This window comes from Oreochromis niloticus, linkage group LG22 (genome assembly GCF_001858045.2).
Source record: "Oreochromis niloticus isolate F11D_XX linkage group LG22, O_niloticus_UMD_NMBU, whole genome shotgun sequence".
Taxonomy (NCBI): domain Eukaryota; kingdom Metazoa; phylum Chordata; class Actinopteri; order Cichliformes; family Cichlidae; genus Oreochromis; species Oreochromis niloticus.
In genome coordinates this window covers 36,249,157-36,270,381 of record NC_031985.2, presented here as the reverse complement: position 1 = coordinate 36,270,381, position 21,225 = coordinate 36,249,157, and the positions used below count along the sequence as shown (strand labels likewise).

Sequence of the window (21,225 nt, the reverse complement as noted above, 5' to 3'; positions counted from 1 at the left end):
CTAATGCTAGATCAGGGAATTGTAGATATTTACACTACCAAAAAAGTCAATCAGCTTTTTCCTTTTTACTCTGAATATTGAAGTGGTCAACAGTGCTGATGTTTCTTGACAGCATAACAGCAGGAATAAGAATACATATCTTGGCACCCTGGAGTAACAGAGTTTAGTTTAATACTAGTTTAATACTACTGGCGGCTGCTGCACCAAACCTTTCATATGGTGCACTTTTGTGCAAATGTACCCTTCGAGATTTTTATACTATATACATATGTATTGAAATCTGCTTTTTGGGTCATTAATCCAACTAGCTGCCTGTTCAGTTGTGGTAACCGGCTTGTTGAATGAGTGGCACAACAATCTTAACCAGTTAAGAGAGCTGCCTTTTTAGATAAGCACAAGTTTGACTTAGCTAATATGCCATCATTTGTCTAGAAAGGTTTTCGGTCATTAACGGTGGATTGTGTCTGCTTGCCTCTATGGAACAACTCTAGGAGATGTAGGAATAAAATGATACAAATACACAATATACTGTTATTTCACATGTTAGGAATGGGAGCTAGAAAGCAGATGAAGGAGAAGAATTTGAGCTTAATACAGTGAGCATCAGATTTGGGCTTCTTACTGTTAAACAGGATTGCTTCAACTCAATTAATGGTGAATAAAAAAAAAATTGCAAAAAGGAACTAGAGATGCTGTTACTGATAGAGCTGAGATTAGCTGCACCACATCCTTTGGTGACTATGCACCTAGTCAGCACTATGTATGAATGATAATATTAACCAAGGGTGCAAAAATGATCAAGAATCAATGTCTGATTTTAAATTTAACACACTTTCAATTATTGTTTGCCATCTGGGTTGTGTTGTGAGTGCCATACTAAGTTCAATTCAGTAGTATTTTTCACAGCTTCAAATCACAACAACAACTAAAGTAATTTTGTAAGGTAAAATCCTACAATAATACAGAGAACTCAATGATCACATGACCCCTTTTATGTCTTTAAAACATTCCTGCAGTTTAACTAGTTGGTGTGTGTTACTTGGCTTCATTGATAGACAAAGCTGGGTGGTTAGATGGATGCTATATCCTCCAATAATACCGCCTGGGGGTAGTATGGAACTCCGTAATTAACCTGTGTGTGTGAAGAGGACCTCCCATTTCCATGAACAAATTGAGTCTATTACATAGATATGATTCAAACCACTGCAGCACAGTATCTGTAATACCTACGCCTGCTCTGATGGCTGTGATGAAATATTATGGTCAACAGTATTGAACGCTGCACTGAGGTCTAGCAGGACAAGCACAGAGATGAGTCCACTGTCAGAGGCCACAAGCAGAAAGACATTTCAAGCCAATAATCCAGATGGATAAATACTAAAAATGGATAAAGACTGATTTAAAAGTGGATTTATTGTAGTGACGTTATCAAGCAGGTAGTAACAGTTGACAGTTTGACAAAGCTTTTCTAACATCAGACAAATATCACCGAACGGGCTGTATCCTGTATTACTCAACAACAGAGTCAATTACACGTAATGCTCTAAAATACAAAAAAATAAAATGTGCAAGCCTGTGATTCACTGACATTGATAAGATGTGAAAATAATACAAAGCTGACATGGAAATACTAACAACAATCACGATTCTTTATATGGTAAGGTAAAGTGCAACTGACAAAGCTCTATGCTACTATGCATTTATAACACAGGGCAGAACTGCTCAGTATTACAGTGTATCAGGACCACTGCTGTTTGACAGCAGAATAGTTTAAGAAGTTCATACAACATGTGATTCTTTTTTAGCATAAATTTGTGCTCACCTGTTTTTTTTTTGCCTCATACAAGTTTTTTCCACCATCACTGTTTACTATAACAATAAATACACTTTATCTCATAAAATATTTTTTTCGTTAACAACATTGTAACACTTTTTCTCCTAATATTAAGCACGATGCCTTTACCTCAATATTTGATATCTTTATAATTCTGACATTCTTTTACATGGTCAGATTACACATTCACTGTGCATCTGTTTCACAGATTAATGAAACTTTATTTTCAGAATATTCTGACTCTGTTCTTTCCTAACAGTGACACCAACACTAACTAATATACAGTAATATACTAATAATATCTCCAGCGTTGGTATGACGGCCCACACTGATTAGAAACTGCATACCACAGAGGATTAGTTCTGACATTAAGCTAGATCCTTTTGAATCCTGTGGATCGGTTTGCTTCTGCACTGATGTTAGGTCATTCTACCAGGTCCTTCTCAGAGGTGTCGGAGGTGGGGTGTTTTAGCAAGAGTCTGCAGATTTTCCCATTCTAAACAAACTACAGCAGCTTGTGTCTCCATGACACAGGAGAGGAGGAAGTGAAGTCAGCAGCTGTCTTCCTTGCTTATGCCACATTACATGTATTACATGTATGCCACATTACATGTATCCTACCCTGCAGGTCTCACGCTGCAGGGTAGGTTTCATCACCCCATCCCGCTCCTCTGTGGCACAAGCTGTTTGACTGGGACTAGGAGTCTTCTATAGAGAAAGCTCGATGTGTGTTGGGGAATCTCTGGCCGGTAAAGTCTGGATCATCTCTCACTCTTTCTGTGATGTCACACTTTACCTGGCAGGAGGATGCAGAAGGGGAAACAGCAGCTTACAGACAAAAGTAACTGGACATTTAGAACAGTGAAATACAAGATGTGTATTCCAGGGCTGGTGGTGCTGCCACGGTTTTTGTATCTCTTTTGAAACTTACCTATTTATCTACTGTATTGTTTTGTAAAAAGCTGGGTTCTCTCATTCTTTCCTTTGAATGGGGCAATAGACCTCCTCACTCTTCTAAAGTTCATTTACAGAAAAGCACTAAAAGCGGGAGCCTGGGTTTCCTGGTTTTGATTTTGATGATTTTTTTATTTGGCTGCTAATAAAGCTAAAGCTAATCCAGCCTGATGATGAAATTGTATCCTTATACATCTGCCAGTAACAACTTCATTTACAGAAACTCTCTGAAGACAATAAAAATTAAATGCAAAAAAGCCTCTGAGAAACATTTCTGTTCACTTCACAATAACAACCTACGATCTTTTCAAGCCAACATAGTTTTTCTAGACTGGAAAAACTATTGCATCACATTAGTGACCTTTTCATCAATCAGAGTGCTTCCTTCTCTCAACTTCAAATCAAGGTATTTCACATCATACTATCCCAGATCAGCTTTGCAGCAGCTGATTACCTGTTTGGTGTAAGCGGCCTGTATCTCTGGGCTCTCCAGCTCCACCTGCAGGCTGTTTGGGGCAGAGACAGGCAGGACTCCCACAGCACGAGCAGCTCGACTAACTGCCTCCGACAGGGACAGGTGCGGTCCTTCACACTGGCTCGTCTAAGGGTAGAAACACTAATGTCACCCTTCTCTGCCCAACAGCATTTTTCATTATCAAAAAAGCCTGCAGGTCTGCCATCATACAAAGAAAGAATGCAGTCTTTTTGTTAGAGTTGAGGTTGACAAAAGTGAGGAAGGAATCTGTGACACAATCAGACTTTTCTGTTCAGTGAGTTTGGAATGTGAACGGCAGTTCTCACCTTCCTTCTCTTAGCAGGCATCCCATGCAGGTACGCATCAGACAGTGGGGGCTGGGCTTTGATCTTCCTCTGAGACAGCATGTCATGTCTGATGATGGGAACCCATTCCTGACCAAGGTATTATTACACAACTGTAAGTGATGGTCACTTTGCTCATATATGTAGCTAAAAATCTGTGTAAAAGAAAATCACAGATTTGTAGAGGGCTTTGCCCTTCTCCAACAACTTTTCCCTGGATGTTAGAAGATGCAGGACTGCTTATTTAAATTTCCTAAGAATAACGAGCTGCCACAGATTCCTTTGTGAAGACCACACTGGAGAAAACAAATGCTAAGTGGCAAATAAATTCTGTAACTATAGTGACTGTCACTCATTTTTTAAACAGTGTGGTTTCATTAAAATAAATTAGGTCACTTTGCCAGCGTAGTGCCATCCATGTCTAAATTTCAGGGGACTGAGAATGGGTGCTTTTTTTTTTTGCTCTGAACTTTCTTTTTTCCAAGACTCTTTTTATTAGACAAAGTTTCAGTGCAATGCACAATATAGAATAGTTCAGAATATTAAACATTAAACAGCACATAATTGGCAGCCGGGTGCCCAACTAAACAAGATACACAGAAAACAAAAAGTGTGTGTCTGTGTGTGTCTGGGGGTGGGGTGGGGTGGGGGGATCTGTGGGCTACTCAGAGACAATAGTCGTGAGCCTTTCAAAGAAGTCCAGGGGGATTAACAGGATGATAGTGATAGGGGACCACAATTTATAATTTTTTTTTCCAAAAACTTTTCCAAAAACGGTCTAATTTTTTTCTAAATCCATGCAGGACGTTTTTTTTTATATCTTTTACCAACTGCGTGTGCAAGGGGGGAGAAGAATCTTTTCATCTGAGTAAAATAGCTTGTCTGGTTTAATACTGGAGTTTGACAATGTCAGGTTCGGAGCCGCACCAAAAATAGCACAGGTTGGATCTGGTTTAATTTAATGCTGCAGGACTTCAGACATAGTATGGAATACAGAGTTCTGATGAAGGACAGGACCAGTACATGTGAAGCAATGTACCAGGAGCACCCCTACACCCTCTACAGGTTGGGTCCACCTGTCGATATATGAGTGCCAACTTAGCCCTGGACCAGTCAGTGTCGAGCACATATTGTGAACTTGGTCAAGGATAGAATTCCACAGTTCATCTGTGATATGAAAGTTAAGGTCTTGTTCCCATTTAGATTGTATAGCAGCTACTGAAGAATATTACAAGTTGGAAATTAAATTGTACAGAACTGATATTATGCTCCTAGAGGTTGGTTTGTCCATTAAAGAATCATCTACAGGATTGTCTGGAGGTTTTGGGGGAATTGTGCTGTCATAGTGTCTGACCTGTAAAAAATGAAAAAACTGAGCAGCGTTTGGTAGATAGATGAGAACTTGCAAATTGTCCATCTACATATAAGTTTGCAAAAGAGTTTAGACCCTTTCTCTACCAGATGTGAAACACACTATCTCTCATTGAAGGAACAAATAGGTGGTTTGCTGCAATCAGGGTGCAATTGGGCTTTGAAGTGAGAAAGCTCGGAGACCAAGATTCTTCCGAAACAGACACCAAATTCTAAGAGACTGACTGACTACTCTATTATTACTAGGTAAAGACAAAGCAAGAGGAAGTGATGAGCCCAAAGTCACAGGTGAAGAAATCTTCCTGTTCGAATAAGACTCCATGGTGACCCAAACAGGTGATGATGGTTCAAGGTGGTAGTGTTTGCCAATAGGGCATACACCTGATATTTGTGGCCCAATAGTAGCACTGGAAATTAGGAAGGGCTAAGCCTTCCACCAGCTTGGGTCTTTGAAAAACAGCTTTCCTCAATTTTGGATGTTTACCATTCCAAATGAATGAAGTGATTAAGGAATCCAGAGTTTTTAAAAAAGATTTGGGAATCATGAAGGGGAGGGATTGAAATACATATAGAAATTTTGGAAGTAGCATCATCTTTACAGAGTTAATCCTGCCCATTAAGGACAAAGACAATGCAGACCATCTAGTCAATATATGCTTGCACTGCTAAAATAAAAAAGATAAGACTGTGGTTCCATTTCTGAGGTTTGTTAATGACCTGTGCTGGAATAACATAAGCATAAACTCTAAACAAAAACAGAACAAAACCTCATCCTTACAGGTGGAACAGCTGCTGCCCATGGCTCCATTTCAGGAGACACTTCGTCCTGTCCTGCTTGGGGCCCAGAGGAGCACTGAGATGAACCATCCACAGATGAACCAGATGGAGGTGCTTCTCCCTCTCCAGTGGAAACCATGGCCTCCTCTGCTGTAGTGGCTGCAGATGGAGACGAACTCTCCTCCATCTGACCGAGAGGTGAAGTGAGCACTAGGGCTGCAATGATTCGCCGACATAATTGATGACATCAACTACAAAAATTTGTCAACGCGGAATTTTATTGTCAACGCGTCATATACTGATACCACGTAAATGTGATTTGATAACTGCAATACACTACAGGAAGCTATGGGGGCAGTTTCACCTATATCGTCTGCCAAGACTGCGCTCAATACTAACGAGGAAGCGCGAACGGCAAAATGGAAATGGAGATTTAAAAAGTGTGAAAGCATTAACCAGAAGACAAATAAAGTTAAATGCACACTGTGGATAGCTTCCTTCCACGACAGCACTACTGCAGTGCATGAGCATCGAAAACGCGGCACCCTGGAGCTGTGACATCAACTCTGTTTTAGAAAGTTCAGTTAGTGCATCGCGTTGATACGTGTTTATGTTAATGTTTGTACAGCACTGTTTCTGTTACCTCACCTGTGGGAAACTTCTCAGGACGATGCTTGCTAAGCAAACACCATTTCAGTTTTGTTAGCTAATGAGTGAAAATGCCAATCAAAAAGGAGTAGCCACACTGTCTCCTATTTTATTTTCCCTCACATTAATATTAGCATTTATTCTGAATAGTAAAACTCAACGTTAGGTACATTTAATCTGTGGGTGGGGCCAATATATAATCAGTTAAACATCTTATTTGGCATTGAACACTACACCATCTGAGAAACCAAACTAACCACATTTGTGATTCGTAACAGTCTTTGCCCATGAAAGCACAGGCTGAGTATAGATGAGTGTGCTGTTTAGAGGCTCATGCCCCTCTGCATGGCTGAAGTCATGACAGAGAGCATCTTTAGCGGGTTATCAGCAGCTGGGAACATCATCTGTTTACTGAAACTTGTTATTCTGGACTGAAAAAAATGAAATATTTTTGACTTAATTTGAAGCTTTATTTGAACTTATGGACAGAAACCATTTTAGCCCTTTAATTTGTATCACTTGTATTTTTTATTTCATTTTTATTCTGATGGTCTTATTGAGTAATGTTAAAAATACATTTGATTATTTTCAAATTCATATGTTTCCTGGGTCATTACTATAATTTGCTGTGTGACGAGACAACAGGGTGATATTCACAGGTGAGCAGACTTGAGCAGGTGAAGCCTAGAACAGGAGGTTTGCTCACAGGAAGCGGAGATAAGAGTTACTAAAACAACCGTTGACTAATCGGCTAATCGAAGAAAAATTGGCAGATTGGCAGACCAAAATAATCTCTAGTTGCAGCCATAGTGAGCACATGAGCCTTTCATGTCATTCCATTAGACTGAATTACATTTGTACTTCTAAGACACAAACTGTGCTGCATGTGGCTAGAGTACATATCCCTAACAGAGAGAAAGTATAATGGTTGATTTAAACATTAATAAAAAACATTATATAATCCAGACTAAAATACAAGATTATTTTTCAGTTACTCATACCTACTCTAATTTTGACAGTTTCACAAGTACAAAATGTCTCCACATGAATCTTTATCATATGTTATGACTGAACTGATACAATGTCCAGTAATTAAAAAAAAAACAAAAAACTGCCCATCTTGGTGTAGTGGAAGTAATGGCAATTTGACAGTAATGAGAACCCTTTCATTTTCTGTAATTTTTATTACAAAAAAAAAATTCTAAAATTATAGGGTGATATTCTACATTTCTATTCTTATCATGTGCAAAGACAAACCAAGCCTAAAACTAATGACTAGTTTATGTACCAGATCCTGATATTTTCTTTCTACTGTCATTAATTAAAAAATACCTCAATGAACTCTACTAGCTGATATTTGCCTATTAACACAAACAGATATGCTAGTTGATTATCTGATATTACTATAAAATCAAATGTGGATTCAGCCGAATCCCCAACAAATGTCCTATTTCCTGCTGTTACAGTGATTAATGCCATCTTTAGAATGCAAATCAATAACTGTAAGGTTATCTTAGAGATCTACATCTTCAGTAGAAAGAGATGGCCTTACAGGCTGATGGGTAAATAGCAAGATACATGAAATGGATCCATTAAGAAGCAGTCAGACTCGCTGAAATTAGAAAAAAACAAAAAACCCAAAATAAGTAAAAACTCACCTCCACACTTGCACACTCTGATGGCTGTTCCACCTCAGTCTCCGTCCTCTGGCCCAACTCTTCCTGAAATAAAATTTCAGGAAATGTAACTTAATCAGATTCTAATTACTCAAATGACAGATTTAAACTTAGTAGTTTAGTCCGCTGTTGGAACAGGTCATATTGTAGACAGAGTCAAATTGGATTACATGGGTATTCAAATTTCTGTTTGATCATGACCCTTAATTTTAAAACTGTGTAATTTTAAAACTGTTTATATGCTGTATATTCTGTGTATTTATCATCTCACTCTTATTGCCTGTTTATGCCCTGTCCTTATCTTTAACGTCATGCTGCTCTGTTGTATCTTAATTCTCCCTTGGGGATAAATAAAGTCTTTCTAATTCTGATTACTTTTTCAGCTATGTTGGGACCTGACTGTGTCTGTATTGCTTGCACTGACAAAAACTATCTACATAGATAATGTGGCTTTAGTAGCAGCTGGATAAAGGACAAAAAAATCTGTTCCAGACTGTTTTTGTTAATTACCTGTAAATGGATAATGTAATGTTGGATTTGGTCCTCAGTAACTGGGTTGTGCTCCAGAATGATATGCAGCCTCATAGACATCATGCTGGTCAGCCAGTTCACCAGACTGGGATTGACTTCTGCAGACATCCTCCTCTGCACAAACACAGAAATACACAGTAATAGGCAGCTGCCAATCTGTGCCATGAGCAAAGCACATGATGATGTGTTACTGAAGATGTACACAAACAATGTGTTGGTTGATGACAGCAGTCAGAGCTCTGTGTTCTCCTCCCAGGCAATACAGGTTAAGAGCCAGGCACTCAAACAGGCTTTGAGTACACAGCAACAGCAGGCGGGGGCCAAACATGTGATCTGCGGCATGAAAAAAACAAAAAACCTAAATATAAAACCATTCATACTTCTGCATCTTTAAATCAGTGCAGTGAAGCATTCTAGCTACACAAAATACTAAGATAAGAAAATACTGTTGTGAACAGATGCCCCTCTTTGGAGGTGATACATTTGAGCAACTAGATCAAACATCAAAGGTTGAAATAAACTAAAGTTATTCCATAATGCACAACAAATTGGTCCCCAGCTTTCAGCCATTGAACGCACTCAATGCCACATATACCATGTCTGAAAAGGGTTTTAGTTCAAATCCTTCCATGTTCCATGTAAGCAGTTCTTAATGCCCTCTTTTCCCTACCTTTTCCCTCTTGCAATCTAAGTGAACTTACCGTTGCAGCGAAGAATATGTGTGGCCATTCGCGTGAACTGCTGTCTGAAGAAAGACAGGTTGGTCTGAATTATGTCCACTCCCTCACGCACTGTCACTGTGGCCTAGACGCAATACACAGCACTCACTTATGTGCACATGTCACAAGAAATTAGAGTCCATATTACTATGTTTGTGTGTAAAAGACATTGCCCTTACAAAGCTCTCAGCTATGTAATGCTCAAGTCCATTGATGAGGTCCTCAGCTGCTGCCTGGAGGGAGAATAATGTGTTACATTTTTTCATTCAATTTTAATTTTATGACACTACTTTTGTTAATGTGGAATTTGTATTAAAACATTTTGAAAGCCAGTTCCTTGACTTGCTTCATACTAGCCGCAGCCTTTTTTTTAATAATGTATTTTACATAGATTGAGCACAGTGGATCTTTCATGAGTGACATTAGGGCTGTGACTAAAGATTATTTGAGTTACACTGATTAAAATACGAGCTGTGTGAAATGCACATGACGTCATGATGGAAGTTTTTCCTGTACAGGAGAGGAACAACAGTACTATCACAATAAAGAAAGAACTGATGCCATTACATTAACTCTACATAGTACTCACAGCTATGTTGGCATCAGTAGGTTCTTGTTCCTGGAGATAGTGTTCAGTGAAGAAGTCTGTGAGCTGAGGCCGGATGCGACTCAGAGGTTGGGCGTTCCCATGAAGCAACAGCACCATATCCACCATAGAGAAACTCTGACACACCAGGGAGAGCAGGTCCCCAAAGAACCCTACCATGAGATAACAACCACCATGATTAGTGTGAACTGCAAGAACGTGTTAGGCACAATATCTTCATTCAAGGACTCACCCACTGCATCCCCAGAGCCAGGAACAAACAGGTTATTGGTCTGGGACAGTCTCTGGATGAACTGGGCAATGCTTTCTCCATTGCTCTGCTGTGCCCCAAGAGAGCTCATCATGGTGGACAGCACTCCCTGCATGATGCCAGAGAACAGCTCTGGGCTCAGAGAGTCTCCGGCTGGGCTGCTGCTGGTCTGAGAGGGAGCAGGACCAATGGTCTGATGAAGAAGTGAGGCCCTGGGGCCAGGGGCAGGTGGCTGTGCAGACACAACACCCGTTGCTCATTAACTGGTACAAACTGTCTTTATATTAAGGTTCGCATAAACAGATAGACATCACGAAGTTCTTTAGATGTTGTTACATCCTGTGAGGCTGTGGGAGTGTGTGGGCGTGGTGTTGTCTTCTCCCTCTCCTCCTCCTTCTTTCTTGCCCCTCCCCTTGTCTCCCTCTGCCCCTGCCTTCTCCTTTAGAACACACCTACTGCTCATCTGCCCTCGTTGACCACCAATTACCCTCAGAGGTGATATAAGCTGAAGGAGAGCAGTGTGGAGGTGGGAGAGGCTTCTGGTGGATTTTCCTCTGTGTTGGTCAGTGTGTGTTTCCAGCCTAGGTGTGGAAAAGGCCTGCTGTGTGTGTGTGTGTGTGTGTGTGTGTGTGTGTGTGTGTGTGTGTGTGTGTGTGTGTGTGAGTGAGTGAGAGAGTGTGTGTGAGAGACCAGCCCCACCATGCGTGGCTTGTTGTGAGTAGCTCAACTGGGCAGTGGTTTTGTTTGAGTGACGGCGGCCTCTATTACTTTGTTTGGCCTGCCTAGTTATTGCTAATAGCAGCGTTGCTGTCTTTTTCTGTTGAAGCCTTATAGTTGTTTTCTTTGTTGAAGTGGTCACCATTCTCTTTGGGTTGACCTGTCTGAGTTATCATTAAAGCAGCGGTGCTGTCTCTTTCTGTTGTTACCATTTATATGATTATTGAGTTAATTGATTATAATAAAGACTCATTTTGTGTTAAATACCTCTGCCTGGCGTTCTTTTCATTTCAGCCCGGATCCAACTGTTACTGTCCCCCACCCTCTTCGCCTAGCTTTCATGTGGGGACGTAACAAAGTGGGGGCTCGTCCGGGATCGGAATGAAAGGAGTTACGATTGTGAACAGGTGTTTGTGTGTTGTGTGAGGGTCATTTGACTAGCTGCTGCTCTCCCTGGCTAGAACAGGGGAGTGTCTAGCTGAGCGTTTGCTCTTCCTTCGGACACTCGTTTTTTGTTTTGCCTTTGTTATTTTCGGAGCAAACCCGGGTGGGGATTAATTCTCTGTTGGGGGTAGGCTTTTCGGTGCCTTCGGCACTTGATGATTTGCCTTTAAAGTGGCCTCGAGCCTGGTACGCTCCAGAAGCTAGGTGAGGCTAGATTCTGAGTAGGCAGGACTGGGGAGAGGGTTGGTAGTATTTTAGTTAATGGTTGACTTGACACAACACATTTTGTTTTGCCTGGTTTTTTTGGTTGGGTAGTAAAGGGGTTGTGTGGCCCTTGGGTGGTTATCTTATGTGTTTTGGGCCAATTTAAGTTTTCATGGCCACTTTTGATATTGCTGGGTTTACGGCAAAGCCGTCGCTCGCTGTGCTGGATGTTTGTAGGAAGAGGGATCTGCAGGAGGTGGCAACACATTACGGGATCAGTGTCTCCACTGGTCTACACAAAGCGGAGCTGAAGGCCGCTCTGGTGTCCGGGTTGTTGGGGAAGGGGGTGGTTGTAATGCAACCCCGAGCACACCCGGTCCGGCTGGACCAAGTGCAGCGCCTCATGTTCCAAGCCAGGTCGTAGAACCATCAGTGTCTACACCTGTGGGCCAGGGGCTGCCCGAGGGCGGGCCAATGACGCTGCCCCGTTTTGATCCACTCTCCACCCAGTCATCAGAGGGTTCTAAGCAGGATGCTAGGCACAAAGTCCGTCTGGCTCGTCTCCAGCTGGAAAAGGAGCAGCTCAAGAGAGAGTTCCAGCTGAAAAGGGAAATAGAGCTTAGGCGTTTGGACGCGGAACTGGCTAGGGCCAGGGAGGTTGAGTTGAAGAAGGTGGAGGCGGAGACTAAGGTCAAGCTGCGACAGCTGGAACTCCAGCAGGCCTCCTCCCCTCCTGTGGCGGCCTCGCTGTCACAGACAGAGGTGCAGTTTGATGTAGGCAGGAATAGTCGTCTGGTCCCTGTGTTTCGTGACACTGAGGTGGAGGTTTACTTTGAATCATTTGAGCGGATAGCAACAGCCTTGCGTTGGCCGCGGGATGCGTGGGCCATCCTGCTGCAGTGCAAGCTGGTGGGCAAGGCACAGGAGGTTTGTTCCTCGTTGTCCGCTGAATGCAGTTTGGATTACAACAAACTAAAAAGTGCTATCCTGTTAGCCTACGAACTAGTCCCCGAGGCTTATAGGCAGCGGTTTCGGGGGTTGAAAAAGGTGCAGGGTCAATCCTTCCTGGATTTCGCAAGGGAAAATAGTGTCCTCTTTGACCGATGGTGTATGGCCTGTAAAGCTGCAGACCTAGTTTCGGTACGGGAGTTAATTCTCATTGAGGAATTTAAAAACTGCGTCTCCGAGCGCACGGCAGTATATCTGAATGAACAGAAAGTCTCCACGTTGCAGCAGGCCGCGACACTGGCTGACGAGTTCGCACCAGTCCATAAAGCCAGTATCGTTAAGCAAGAGCGACGAGACACACTAGCGAAGGCTAGCGGTGCTAGTGGTGAGCAAGGCACAAGGGGGGAGGTGCCTGTGCCTCGTCCCAGGTCAGACCGGAAATGTTTTTACTGTTTTAAATCTGGCCATTTAATAGCAGACTGCAAGGCCTACAGGCGAAGGCAGCCAGCCTCAACACCACATAAGTCAAAAGGGATGGGGCTGATTAAAATCGCTTCTCCTGTTAACAGACCCCTTAGCACTGAGACTCCTGATGAATGCTTTAAACCCTTCATTTTTAAAGGAGCAGTGTCGCTCTCTGGTGAGCCTAAAGATGAGTGTACTGTGACCATCTTATGTGACACAGGTGGCTCACAGTCCCTCATACTGGCCAGTGCACTGGCCTTTGATGAAAAGACTGCCAGCGGTACTGATGTTATTGTTAGAGGCGTTGGGATGACTTAGGTGCCCGCCCCCCTCCATCATATTTGGGTGCAGAGTGGCCTAGTAAGTGGTGTTTTTCCTGTGGCTGTGTGTCCTTGCTTCCCGATTGATGGCGTGGATTTCATAATGGGCAATGACATTGCAGGTGGGAAGGTTTATCCTACCCCAGAGGTCACAAAGACCCCTGGCCCAAGTCCTTTGTCAGATGCTTTAAGCCGGCAGCACCCGGATGTATTTCCTGTAGGTGTTCTTACCCGGTCACACGCCCATCGGCAGGAAGAAGTGGTTGACTTGTCAGAGTCAGTGGTCGGCTCTATTTTGGAAAAGGATGTGATGCCCTCCGAGGAGGAGGTGGGTCCTGATGCCAAGGAACTGGCTCAAGAAGTAGCTGAGCCTGCTCCTGAACCTGCAGCCCCCCCTCTCCTCACGCAGGAGGCCCTTATGATCGCTCAGAAAAAGGACCCGTCATTAGCCAAATGTTTTGCCGCTGTAGATGAGAGTGATGGTCCGACAGGAGACAGGAAGCAGACATTTGTTGTTTGTGATGGATTGTTAATGCGCAGGTGGACCTCAAAGCCAGGGGAGGACTGGAGTGTAGTCCAACAGATAGTGGTCCCGGCTAGTTTGCGTCAGCATGTGCTACAATTAGCCCATGACCATTCATGGTCAGGACATTTGGGGATAACTAAAACATATGACCGTATTCTGCAGCAATTCCTCTGCGGAGGATCACCACTGCAAACATTACTAAGGCGCTAATCAAGTTTTTTACCACCTTTGGTCTCCCAAAAACAGTGCAAACGGACCAGGGAACTAACTTCTTATCCCGAGCATTTAAACAGACTTTAATCTCCCTTGGCATTTCTCATTCCGTGTCTAGTGCTTACCACCCAGAGACGCAGGGTGCACTTGAGCGTTGGCACCAAACACTTAAGGCCATGCTGAAAAAGTACTGCCATGACACGGGCAAAAGTTGGGATGAAGGCATCCCCTTTGTGCTGTTTGCGATACGCGATGCCAAGCAGGAGTCCTTAGGGGTCAGCCCGGCTACCCTTGTGTTTGGCCACGATGTGCGGGGCCCACTAAAGGTGTTGAAAGAGAAGTTCCTTAGTGGGGGTGTTCCAAAAACTAACGTGGTAGATTTTGTGAAGACGTGTGTCAAGAGAAAATTGTATATATGTGATCAGCTACATGAAATGTATCCTTTCATTATTTGTGATTAAGCACATGTTTAAATAACCTTTTGCCTAGTAACTTGTGTGCTGAACTTATGCAGATACTAACCGCATCCTGTTGTTCTGAACATTTAGATGTAGAGAAGACCAAGCTCAGCTCTTTTACGAGAACATGCAAATGAAGAGAAGGGGAAAAACCCGCTGCTCTAAATGACGTTGTTGCCTTTGTACACACACACACATACACACACACACACACTCACACAGAAAAGTATAAATAAAGGACGCGGACAGTCAATGGGCGCAGATCCTGTGTTCATGACTGCCCTCGCGAGTGAAAGAACTGCAGTGTTTGTGTTTTCTAAACTCAGGAGTCTTGGCTAAAGAAAGAGCGGCAGGGTGATTTAAAGAAATCCCCTGTCAACGTGTAGGGATCGATGGCAACAAGCTACCTCATTAGCAAAAGAGGCCCTGTGTGCATCCCAGGCAAGCATGAAGAAATGGTATGACAGAAAAGCTGTAAAAAGACATTTTCAGGCTGGAGACAAAGTCCTAGTGTTGCTACCGATGCCTGGTTCTGCTCTTTCGGCCCGTTTTGCGGGACCGTATGTTATAGTGAGGAAGGTGTCCGAGACAGATTATGTCCTCAGTACCCCAGAACGCAGGTGGAAAACTCGCCTGTGTCACATTAACATGTTGAAGCCCTACCATGATAGGGAAACCCACGAGACTGTTGCCAGCACAGCAACCCCCAGTTCTGTCTCTGCTGCCGTGCTGAGCGTAGAGGCGAGTGCTGACGATGATCTGCAAATGCTATCTGAGGGACAACAGTGTGGGCGGTTGGCGAATTCGGCTTATTTAGCCGAGGTAACGGCCCACTTGTCTCATCTTTCACCTTCACAGTGCAACGATGTGCTTAGCCTACTGCACTCCTACCCTTCTCTCTTTGGTGATGTGCCCTCGCGTACTAGTGTCTGTGAACATGATATCAACGTTGGTGATGCAACCCCCAATCAAACAGCATGCGTACCGCTGCCCCATGGGAAAGCGCGAGGTGATGAAGAAGGAAGTCAGTTATTTAGTAGACAACGGTTTGGCACAACCAAGCCACAGCCCTTGGAGCTCCCCGTGTTTGCTTACGCCTAAGTCTGATGGCACCCCACGTTTCTGCACCGACTACAAGGTAAATGCAGTGACCGTCTCTGATTCTTTTCCCCTTCCTTGTATGGAGGATTGCATTGACAATATAGGTCCTGCCAAATACATTTCCAAACTGGACCTTCTTAAAGGGTATTGGCAGGTGCCTCTGACCCCCAGAGCCTCTGACATTTCTGCATTTGTCACACCCGACCATTTCATGCAGTACACCGTGATGGCGTTTGGCATGAAAAATGCTCCGGCCACATTTCAGCGTTTAATGCAGCTGGTGTTGGGGGATGTGCCTCGGTGTAAAGTGTACTTGGATGATGTAGTGATATACACGGACACGTGGGAAGAGCATGTGGCCATCCTGCAATCACTGTTTCAGCGATTGGCCGAAGCCACGCTAACTCTAAATCTCGCTAAGTGCGAATTTGCCAAAGCAACAGTCACGTACCTGGGAAAGCAGGTGGGTTTAGGCAGGTTCGCCCGGTGGAGGCGAAAGTCGAGGCTGTCCTCAGCTACCCGGCCCCAACCACTAGGCGGGAGCTAAAGCGGTTCTTGGGCTTGACTGGATACTATCGCTGTTTTTGCAAGAACTTTGCAGTAGTTGTGGCCCCTTTGACAAGGCTATGTAGCCCCAAAATCCCTTTTGAGTGGTCAGGGGAATGCCAGCATGCATTTGAGGCTGCAAAATCTCTCCTTTGCAGTGCCCCGGTCTTGGCAGCCCCCAACTTCTCTCAGCCTTTCAAACTGGAAGTTGACGCCAGTGCCACCGGAGCTGGTGCGGTGCTGTTACAGGACGACGCAGAGGGTGTGTGTCACCCGGTCTGCTACTATTATGTAAAGTTCAAGCGCCATCAGCTAAACTACTCCACCATAGAGAAGGAAGCCCTAGCGCTGCTGATGGCCTTGCAGCACTTCATGTGGGGACGTAACAGATGTGCAGATATAAGAATCATTATTGTGAAATTAACATTGATGACACTCGTTTTGTTTGTTTCACCCTTTTGCCATCAGGTACTGCAAATCTGCAACACCACATTCCGTCTTCGTAAGAATCATGTGACCTCTGATTGGCTAAAAGACCGCACACGGGCAGCACAGTGGTGCATTGGTTAGGACTGTGGGGTCAAAGCAAGAAATTCCTGGGTTTGAATCTACCACCTGGTGCCTTTCTGTGTAGAGTTTGGATGTTCTACCATCGAGGTACTCTGGCTTATTCCCCACAGTCAAATCCTACATCCATATTGGATTAATGGGTGAAATTAGCTGTAGGTGTGAAAAGGGCAAAGAAAGAGCTTTCTGAAGACAGAAAGTTAGCATTTAAAAGTTAAAAAATATTTACATAAAGATCGTCTAATTGGAAAACCCTGAATTCTCAGGACAAACAAGTCTGCTTATTAAGGAGGTTTTATCTGAAAGTGAACTGGGCAGTGTGGGATTATAATATTACCTTATGCCATGTTATACCCCTAATTAAAGATGGTGAAAATATTATGTAGTTTTAGATTGCATTATTCTCCTGAATTAGAAGAAGGTGATAACTATTACATTTGTTAAACTGATTTGTATTACATTGGACTGCTGATTTATTGTGAATGAATGATATTGTTTTATGATGCATTATACTGCTGAGTTAGAAGAAATATTGTGTTTAGAGAGTCATGGCCTTATTCGTCTGATTAGAAGAGAACAGAACATACCGGAGAGGTTTTCTGCCCCATCTCAGCAGGAGCAGATAAACAGGGAGCCAAGGTCATAACTTAGGCGCCGTGTGAGAGAAAGAATGTGAATGTTTAGGCTTTTATGACTAGGTGGGGGCCACTAGAGGCTATAAGAGTTTGAGCAATGCTCCACCATTTTGAGATTTACAGCTGATGTTGCAGCGTACATCTCCCACGCGCGTGTGTTCATTAAAAATCATTGTTTGACCGACTCTTCTGGACCATGGTTGTTTTTGTGCCCATCCTCAATATCTGAACCCGTAACAGGAGCCACCAAGCACTTCTGAAAATTTATATTAACTTGTTTACTACACTTTAGTTATAGACATAATATCTCCAAAAGTTGAATCTGTTCATCTGGACGTAGCGTTTTGTGGGAGAAACGTTTCGTCACTCATCCAAGTGACTTCTTCAGTCTCAGCTGACTGCAGGTTTCCCCAAACCAAAATGTACTGTTTATAAGGTTTGGGGAAACCTGCAGTCAGCTGAGACTGAAGAAGTCACTTGGATGAGTGACGAAACGTTTCTCCCACAAAACGCTACGTCCAGATGAACAGATTCAACTTTTGGAGATTTACTTTCCTGGATGATTGAGAATGCATCAAGACGATATAGACATAATACTTGTATAAAATAAAAGCAGTTGAGTTATAATGTATTCATTTTATACACAATTGCCATAATGTACCAATGTGTACATGTTAAAGTCAGTTTCTTTATACTATTTTTACTTTATAAGAAAGTAACTGTGCATCCTACTCAGAAATGTTTAATTCTAGTTTTCTGTCATTATATCTGAACTCACTGGTGCCAAGTCTGACACGCTCTCGCTCTGGAAGAAGCCAGGAACCCCTGGTAGTGTCACAGTGATGGATGGAGCCAATCCAGAGCCAGGACCACCCAACCCTGCTGCTCCCAGTAGAGATCCCAAGAGCTGAGCCATATTTCCCTCTGGGCTGGGCTCTCCTGGCTGACCGACTGAGGTAGTACTTGTGGTGCGGGTGGCTGTCTGTCCAGATGTGTTAGCTGAGGGAAAGGGAGGAGAAGCAGTGCTGGAAACAAACATGGAAGAGGTAGACAGGGAGGACTGAGAGTTCGCTGAAGGATCACCTAGAGAGTTAGAAAAACACAAAAAAATAATATTACATTTTTGAGGCCAATACTGATAAAAGTCAATATTACTATTATTTTTATTGCTCCCCAAACTAGTCGTCACACAGTTTGTTTTAGAGACACTGTTTATATGCCCTTTATCCTACTTTTTTTACTGATTCTTTCCAAGGGTGTGAAGCCAGGTTATCAGTTATCCTGGCATTCAGAGCTGTAAACAGGCTACATTTATTAGAAGTATTGTTTTTAGTAAAGGATGCTGAGAAGTAACTAAACATCTGACACACTGAGCATGAAAGTGCAGGAAGGACAGGTGAAGAGCCCATGCTGCTAGTCAGTCAGCTATACGCTAAGCTAACCTAGTGAATCTCTAAAGACACAGTGAATGAATACTGTGAAAAAAAGCTTTTAATTAAACTGGCTACACAGATGAGCTACACAAAAATACCACTGTGCATTGTAACAGGAAAAGGAAGTGATGCCATGTGACACCAATGACACTGACCTGGATGCTCCAGCATCAGAAGCTGTCCAACCAGACCACTGATCATCTGGGTGAGAGAGGAGGGACCCAGAGCCATGCCCTGTTTACAAAAAGGCAAAGAGTGTAGAGCTATACCAGCGAATATATGCTTATCGCACAACAGTTATTCTACATAATTCAGTGCGTTGTAAGATGTATCGGAAGGTTCTAAAATTAGCTGACAGTCGATAATCAAATCATTTGTGTGTCACTTTTTAAGAACAATATGTTTGTGATGTTCAATCTGTATCTCCTCACACTCTGCGGTGGATTACCTGTCCTGGTTGCTGGCCACCTGTAGCCCTCAGGTTGATGGTATTTCCCACAGGCTGGTTGATGTGGGTGGACAAGGATGGCCTGGTGAGGACTACCCTACCCTGTACAGGGGTGTTGGGGAGCAGCGGTGAAGCAGCTGTCTGTGCACTGGGTGTTGAGTCAGAACCAGAAATCATGTGCACTGGGTGGCTTGATGAGGGCGCAGCAGCCATGGCAGTGGGTTGGTGAGAAAACTGGTGCACAATTGCCTGCATGAACTCAGGAGGTAATTCTGTGAAGTGGGCAGGTGCTGTGCCTGAGAACAAGGAGAGGACTAAACTTAATTGAGTGAGTGCACTTGAAGTCAACTTGGCCAAAGGTGTTACAAAAAGGGGGAAAACATCTATACTGCACTGTTTAAGCAACAACTCACCAACGAAATCAACATTCATTTGCCAAGAAAATGAATGTTGACATTTCACTCACCAGGTTGTCGAGTAGCTGCGGCATTTGGTTGTCCTGGTATCTGAGACCCTGCAGCTGATTCACCTATTCAACAACATCACAACTCTTTTAGCTTCACAGCAGGGGAACTGATACACTCATCAAAAATAACCACAGAGCACGCAATAGCTGTTTCAAATGTAATGTGCACACACTCATTTCAGCTAATGAAAGCAGCCATTAGAAGATCAATAGATCGACCCAGATTTCTAAATGATCCACAATAATGAAATTGTGACCCATCTGAAAATAATGTTTGCAGATTACTGTAATTGTTTGATTTAATTAGATAAGACCTATTTATCCAAATAAACAAATGTATACAGTAAATAACCAAAGAAAGAGTTTAACCTCTGTTTTAGAACAGTTTCATGTATAATACTGGCATCAGACAAATTGCAGAACTTCATGTGTACAGTCCTAGATTTTACAGTCCAGTTCCTATGAAGGAACTGGAGCACACGTACCATGAATGTTCATCTGCATCATGACTACAGGCTCCATCGTCTGATGTGTGATCCGGATCACTCTAGGTCCTCCTCGATTGGTCCCATTTGCCTGAAGAGGCAGAGTCTGGTCTGTAGCCTGCTGATCTGATTGGTCAGTGCCCTGAAAGGTTTGTTGCTGTCCATCAGTTGCTTGTCTACCATTAGACGTCATGGTCACTGTTGTCCCCAAATTTATCTGGTGAGAAATTTATTTCAACGTTTGTGACAAAGGCAGGGAAAAAATTTACAAGTTACACTGATGTATAAAGTTGCCTGAAGCCCTTTGATAAATTCCTTCTGCTTCGTAAACAAATGTTGACATTTGCGTTTTCAGGTCCAAACATTGCTTTACAAATCTGCACACTATTTTAATGCACATTTGCTTACATTGCAGTAATGTAATGCATTAAAGTTACTAATCAATCAATGATATTGTTGCTTCCTTGCTTGTGCAAGTAATAAGTCATTTTTTTATGAGTAATGAATCCAACCACTGAGAGGTACCAGATAACATTGCCCTGATAGTTGCACCTCCCTCATACTATCGGTCAACATACGAAATTCTGAAAAATAATGTAACACTTTAATAATAATATAATGTCCAAATATTATTTCTACCCTTCAGGTTTAAAAAGGAGTCTCTAGTATTAACATTTAGACATTACTAAAAATCTATTTTTATGGACACTCCCCACTCCTATGGTTAATATAAGAGCTAAACCTCAAAAATCAGTCACAGTGCATGGTGACAGTAATACTCATTCTAAAGTTCTGGATATTAATTTATAATAATATATATAAACATACACTTCTTTTAGTTGGTCACCAGGATTGCACAAATCTCAGGAGGGGTTTTGTCCCACTCATCTATATAGGAACTCTCTAAATTGTTTATATTTCTATAGGACGGAGGTCTGGAGACTGGATAGGCCACTCCACGATCTTAATATATAACTTTTATGTAATGTGTTTTTTCTGGATTGGTTGATATTTATCCTTTCCATTAAAATGAAACTACCATAAAAATATGTTTATATAATTT

At 42.8% G+C, this 21,225-nt stretch overlaps 1 protein-coding gene across 3 annotated transcripts; it reads right to left on the bottom strand.

The window, feature by feature from the left end:
* Window positions 1-1,395: 1,395 nt before the first annotated feature.
* On the bottom strand, window positions 1,396-20,398 carry bag6l (BCL2 associated athanogene 6, like). 3 transcript variants are annotated; one of them, XR_003215842.1, is made up of 17 exons: window positions 20,163-20,398; window positions 19,678-19,740; window positions 19,212-19,507; window positions 18,919-18,997; window positions 18,109-18,413; window positions 10,169-10,418; window positions 9,919-10,088; window positions 9,509-9,562; window positions 9,312-9,414; window positions 8,813-8,943; window positions 8,590-8,724; window positions 8,062-8,124; window positions 5,757-5,942; window positions 3,590-3,697; window positions 3,243-3,389; window positions 2,460-2,630; window positions 1,396-2,426 (listed from the first exon to the last, which is right to left on the bottom strand). XR_003215842.1 is itself a non-coding variant. In XM_019355866.2 (16 exons), exons 1-16 carry the CDS (start codon window positions 20,353-20,355, stop codon window positions 2,532-2,534), a joined length of 2,382 nt encoding a protein of 793 aa, XP_019211411.1. In that variant the 5' UTR covers window positions 20,356-20,398; the 3' UTR covers window positions 1,503-2,531. The 3 variants fall into 3 exon arrangements, 2 of the variants coding, with proteins under 2 accessions (XP_019211411.1, XP_003459863.4); XM_019355866.2 differs by having other exon boundaries at window positions 1,503-2,630; XM_003459815.5 differs by having other exon boundaries at window positions 1,503-2,630; window positions 8,819-8,943.
* Between the last annotated feature and the right edge of the window lie 827 nt (window positions 20,399-21,225).

Excerpts from the sequence above, each read along its gene's own strand:
- bag6l (XM_019355866.2), bottom strand. The coding sequence starts at position 20,355 with ATGACGTCTAATGGTAGACAAGCAACTGATGGACAGCAACAAACCTTT. Across the intron at positions 19,741-20,162 it reads GATGCAGATGAACATTCATG|GTGAATCAGCTGCAGGGTCT; the intron begins GTACGTGTGCTC and ends GTTGTTGAATAG. Across the intron at positions 2,631-3,242 it reads AGGCCGCTTACACCAAACAG|GTAAAGTGTGACATCACAGA; the intron begins GTAATCAGCTGC and ends TCCTCCTGCCAG.